Source organism: Hemicordylus capensis, chromosome 1 (genome assembly GCF_027244095.1).
Source record: "Hemicordylus capensis ecotype Gifberg chromosome 1, rHemCap1.1.pri, whole genome shotgun sequence".
NCBI classification, from domain to species: Eukaryota; Metazoa; Chordata; class Lepidosauria; order Squamata; family Cordylidae; genus Hemicordylus; species Hemicordylus capensis.
The window spans coordinates 119,889,957-119,895,956 of record NC_069657.1 but is presented as its reverse complement, the minus strand read 5'-3'; the positions used below and the strand labels follow the sequence as shown (position 1 = coordinate 119,895,956).

The following is a 6,000-nucleotide window of genomic DNA, read 5'->3' as shown; positions in this document are numbered from 1 at the left end:
CTATTAAGGCACTGGACATACATACACAGTAGTGCTTGTATGGTGCATTAAACATTGCTTGTTTGCAGTATGGAAACTATACAAAATTTCCCACCAATTCTAACACTTCTTGAAACAAATGTTATGAAAGGATTTGAATCAGACCCCTAATAGCCTAATACTGTGAAAAGTGCATAGTTCAAAAGGTGTCACTGCAAGCATAATCTAATGGAAGAATTTTAAGCCAAAGAGCATTATTTTAAATGATTACAACAAATGTTTTAACTTTTTATATTGCAGCATAATCCATCCTTCTTTTGAAAATGAAGATTAAGCAGTATATGAACATTTTTCTAACACTTGTTTTTATTTAAACACACAAGAGTTTGTAGCAGCAAGAACCTCAGCAATTATATAGTACCTAAAATATTTAAATTAAGTTCTCTAAGGCATCTTTAGTGACATACAAATATTAGAAACAAATTTCATTGACGGTGGTATGCTTTACAAAACCACAGTTATAAGCAAAGTCCTAGCACATTCTTACAGGTGCACAATGAATAGAATTATTTTTTTTAAAAAAAACCCACCTAGCCACTGCATACAGTGGCTTCTTTTCCACCCAGCTCACCCCCCAAACCTCTGTGACAATACTAAGCAATTTTAGGCAACACACAGCAAATAGATTCAAAGGAGTAGGTTGCTAGCCTAGCCTAAATAATGCCTGCTCATCTAAAATAAATAAGACAGCTTTTTCAGACAATTCTGTGCTCTGAAAGTAATACTATCAGTGGATGCCCTCATAAAGGTTAGGAATTCACACTGCTTTAGAACTTTTATCAGCGCTACTGTGAAGCTAGACCTCTCTCGTCTGTTACGGGTCTCAAAACAACAACGAAAAGATGCTTTGGAGTTCAGACTACATTGGTCTTTTTATACAGTCACATTTTGGCACCGGCGATAGTTACTTTATAAGAACTGCATTTTGAGCAGATTGATCTCCTCTTAAGATTTCTTCTTGGTTTTTTGTAGGCTACTAGTTGCAGCTGATTTTTGTGTATTTTTGTTTGCCAGTCCTTGACTTGACTTATCCAATTCTATTTTCTTCTCTTGGTTGTCCTGGTTCGGCTTTGACACTGACCCTGGAATCACTGACCCAGCTCCACCACTCTGAATCTTAAAAACAAACAAAAGCAACAAAACCAAGTAATTGGGGGGAGGGGGGTGCAGTGAGATACTGAATGCATGATTCATTGTAAAGGGAAGGAAAAGCAGAAATGGTGCAAATCCCCCCAAAGTGTAACATGCTTGTTTTACAGCTGTACGTGGTTTTCCAAACTACCTGTAGCAGCATGAAAAATGGTACCTTCAAATTTTTGTAGCAATCAAGGCTTTGGGGCAGGCAGGCTAGCATTTCTTAAGCCCTATGAGAACTTTTATGCCAAGAACAGCCACTCAGATGAATGATTCTCTTCGAAATAACTGTATATTGTATGAGTTGGTATGTACAAGCACCTAAATAGTTAAAACTCTATAATTACCAGTCTGCTTGGTGTAAGTCTATTGCTATAAGCCCTTCAGAGTGTTTATATTGAGTGTTAGCCTGGTATCAGTTCAGACATTGGTAGCCCACAACATGTGAGTAGTGCCTGCAGATAGAGATATGCAAATTGATTCGAGTCAAATCAATTCAAGATCTAATTGGGGCAATTCAAGTGATTTGAACTTGAATCAAATCACTCTTAGAATAAAGGGCCTGATTCGAGCTAGAATCAAATCGACCCTGATTCAAGTTTGAATTGATTTGAATGATCCGGGCACCATTTTGTCTCAATGTTTCCCCCTTGCCAATTGGTTTTCCGGCACTCACTTCCAAGTGGCTTGATATCTCCTTGCTTCTTGGTTGCCTTGTTATAGTTCAAATCCAGTGTTGTCATGGGCAAGTGTGCCCGCATTGGCTGGGGGAGGGAGCAGAGAATGGGGAGGGAGCAGAGAATGGGGAGGCCAAAGGAGGAATTTTCAAAATATATTTAAGGGGCTGCTTCGAGGCAGTCATTTGTGCCTCAGTGGAGAAGGATCAAAGAGAGATTGCTACTACAGCAACACTGAGAGCAGAGACTGCTGGTGGTAGTCTGGACCTGCCTGTCTGGCCCAGTGAGTGGAGAGACAGAGAGTGCCTGCAGGACTTATCTGACTCTCTATCCCTCCCCCCTTTAATTTGCAGTGCCAACTGCTTTATTTTCTTTTATTTTCAGCCCCAGTGGCTTTAATTTGGTACTGCTTTGGAGTTTTCTTCTCTGCATTTCTTCTTTGTGCTTGCTTTTCCAGCCCCAGTGGCTTAACTGAGTGCTTTGAAAATTTATATTCTTCTCTAAGAACATAAAAACAGCCCTGCTGGATCAGGCCCAAGGCCCATCTAGTCCAGCATCCTGTTTCACACAGTGGGCCCACCAGATGCCACTGGAAGCCTACAAGCAAGAGTTGAGGGCATGCCCTCTCTCCTGCTGTTCCTCCCTTGCAACTGGTACCCAGAGGCATCCTGCCTTTGAGGCTGGAGGTGGCCTATAGTCCTCCAACTAGTAGCTGTTGATAGATCTCTCTTCAATGAAGTTATCCAAACCCCTCTTAAAGCCATCCAGGTTGTTGGCTGTCACCACATCTTGTGGCAAAGAATTCTACAAGTGGATTATGTGTTGTGTGAAAAAATACTTCAGTTTGCTGGTCCTAAATTTCCCGGCAATCAATTTCATGAGATGACTCCTGGTTCTAGTGTTATGTGAGAGGCAGAAGAATTTCTCTCTAGCCACTTTCTCTACACCATGCATGATTTTATATACCTCTATCATGTCTACCTGCAGTCCTCTTTTTTCTAAACTAAATAGCCCCAGGTGTTGTAGCCTTGCTTCCTAAGAAAGGTGCTCTAGCCCCCTGATCATCTTGGTTACCCTCTTCTGCACCTTTTCCAGTTCTAAAATGTCTTTTAGATGTAGTGACCAGAACTGTACACAGTACTCGAGGTGTGGCTACACCATAGTTTTTTATAAGGGCATTATCATATTAGCAGTTTTATTTTCAATCCCCTTCCTAATGATCCCTAGCATGGAATTGGCCTTTTTCACAGCTGCTGCACATTGAGTTGACACTTTCAACGATCTGTTCACCACGATCCCAAGATCCCTCTCTTGGTCAGTCACCAACAGCTCAGATCCCATCAACATAGACTTGAAGTTGGGTTTTTTTTTGTCCCGATGTGCATCACTTTACACTTTCCAACATTGAAGCACATTTGCCATTTTGTCACCCACTCCCCTAATTTGGAGAGATCCTTTTGGAGCTCCTTAAAATCTGTTTTGGATCTCTGCATTTTCTTCTTCTTGCTTGAGCCCCTGGTGGCGCAGTGGTAAAACTGCCGCCCTGTAACCAGAAGGTTACAAGTTCGATCCTGACCAGGGGCTCAAGGTTAACTCAGCCTTCCAGTCTTCCGAGGTCGGTAAAATGAGTACCCAGAATGTTGGGGGCAATATGCTAAATCATTGTAAACTGCTTAGAGAGCTTCGGCTATAGAGCGGTATATAAATGTAAGTGCTATTGCTATTGGTATTGTAGGCCCCAAGGCTTTAATAACTGGGGTGCTGTGCTTTTTTCTTTTGCAGCCCCAAGTTGCACCTTTGTTGCTGCTCTCTGTGTGCCTGGTGAATCAATTTTTGGTTTTTGTAGGCTGGTGCATTCTGTCTGGTGCCCAGCCTGCCAGGTTCTCTCTGCTCCCCCCGCCCCCTTATTGTTTGTTTGGGTGGGTGCCTGACTGGTGCCCACCTCCCCTCCCCCCAGATATTGAATCCTGGTGTCTGCTCAGCCCAAGAGTGCCTCACAGAACACCACCTAGCAGACTGCAGCTGACTTTGCCAGAAGTCTGCAGTACAAGACGCCAGATAAGTGAGCCTCCCCACCGCCTTGGTCAGGTAACAGGTTAGATGTCTTTAAATATGACCTAGTTTGGTGACTAGGTGGGTAGTGGCAGTACTGTAGGACAGGATGGGTGGGCTTGGTTTAGACAGCCTCCCCTGCCCCCACAAAAATAAAGCCTGCTTCTTTATTAGGGGGAATACTTTTCTAGTTTGTGTGCACTACAGTGCTATAATGCTGTGTGTGGCTCACAGACCACCCCATACCCCACACTCCCATGAAAGGTGCTTCCCCCCCCACACACACACCCGCCTCCACATAGTGTTAGGGCTTAAATTTTTCTGAAGAAGCCTGGGGTCCCACAGCACTAGTGGGGAAGGTATTCTCCTGTCCGCAAAGAAGCTCTTCTTCCTGTGGCAGTGTAGGAGCTGTCATCTTTGACTGCTAGCCCAGCCAGATCACTCTCTCCATCCTCCCCAATCCCCATTGGCAGTGCAACCCCTCCCCCCACCATCTGAGACTGAGGAGGAGTAGGAAGGACTTATGCTTTCTAGACCACCTCAGCCCTGGACCGAGGGTAATGGTAGTGGCCCTCATAATGAACCAGCGGCCCAAGTACTATCACCACCACCAAAATGGTCCCAGACTGATAGCAGCCTGGTGTGGGACCACTTTGAGCTCTGCCATGGTGACCCACACCATGCTGCCTGCATCCACTGTGGTACACAGGTCAGCAAAGGTAAGGACCCCAAGCATTCTATGACATTGGGGATGCTGCAGCATCTATGATGGCATCACCCAGGGGTTTATGCTCCTGCTGGCAGCAATAGGCCTGGTGTGTCCTCTAATAGTAGCAAGACACCTGCTCCTGCTCCCAAGCCTGTGCCTGCTCCCAAGCCTGTAGAGTAGGTGCACTCAGTGGGCAAGCGGTCTGGGCATCCAGAGCCTCATATCACCTGGGCCATTGGGGAGATAATTGCTTTGAACAACCAGCCATTTCAGATTGTGGAGAATGCCAGTTTCTGCTGGCTGCTCCAGCTGCTTGCCTCCAACTACAAGATCTCTTCATACACCACTTTCAGCAGGTGGGAGGTGCCTTATCTGTTCCGGGTGTGCAGGGAGGCAGTGTCGGATCTGCTGCCCCTGATACCAGTGTGCACTTAACTGCTGATGTGTGGACCAGTCCCAGTAGGAGACATACTACTTTCAGGTCCCTCACAGCACACTGGTGGGGGCAGGAGAGCAAGGGGACAGCTACTTCTGGTGGCATGGCCATCCCATCACATGCAGCAAAGCACAGGTGGGCTGTGCTGCATGTGGAGGAGCTGGACACTGACAACATAGCAGAGGAGCTGACGGGGGCCATGGATTACCAGGTGGGGGGGATGGCTGTTCAGGTAGCCAACTGTTTGCCGAGGCTTCATGATCACCGACAATTCTGCCAACATAACTAGAGCTGCCGAGCAGGGTCAGTTTGTGTCCATCAGTTATGTGGCGCACGCTCTGGACCTGCTTGTGAGGGATGCACTTGGCCATTCTGGGGCTGTGGCCAGGGGAGACATCCCCACTGAAGACGCTAGGTGCCATCCTGCTGCTGCCACAGCTGCTCTTGTGGAGGTGCCACAAGATAGCAGCTTTCTTCCACTGGAGTGAAAAAGGTAGGTGTATGCTCAAGGAGAGGCAGCTTGAGCTGGGCCTACTTGAACACCTGATCACTCAGGATGTTCAAACCCAGTGGAACTCCACCTTTCTCTTGCTCCATCAGCTGCAGTAGCGAGAGCCAGCCAACCACGCCCTGCCAAGGAGGTGTGGCTTGAGAGTGTGCAACCTATCCAACCAAGTCTGAACGCTCCTTTCCAAGGTTGTCTTGCCACATAAGTCATTCTTTGTTGCCACAAATGGCTTGTGTGCCAAGACACCAATGCTGAGCCAGGCCTTGCCTGGCGCACTTCTCCTCAATAAGACGATGGGTGAGCTCCAGACCATGTTGACCGTGGAGGAAGCAATTGGCTTGGCAGGTTGGCTGAGGCCTGGAATGATGGATCGGCTCATTATACCCTTGGGTGTATCTGCAGTGCATATTTTGTTCTGCGTATGTGACCCAAGGATGAAGGGCAA

General features: G+C 46.5%; 1 protein-coding gene across 10 annotated transcripts in view; it reads right to left on the bottom strand.

Moving 5' to 3' along the window:
• Positions 1 to 323: 323 nt before the first annotated feature.
• The window catches only part of STK33 (serine/threonine kinase 33), a 106,738-nt gene continuing 101,061 nt past the window's right edge, over positions 324 to 6,000 (bottom strand). For 7 of the 10 annotated variants that reach the window (XM_053283527.1, XM_053283528.1, XM_053283526.1 and 4 more), the window contains one exon: positions 324 to 1,155. In XM_053283527.1, the coding sequence (XP_053139502.1) occupies positions 985 to 1,155 (171 nt within the window). In that variant the 3' untranslated portion in view covers positions 324 to 984. The remainder of the gene's footprint in view (positions 1,156 to 6,000) is intronic. The other 3 variants (XM_053283534.1, XM_053283533.1, XM_053283535.1) reach the window with 1 other exon arrangement.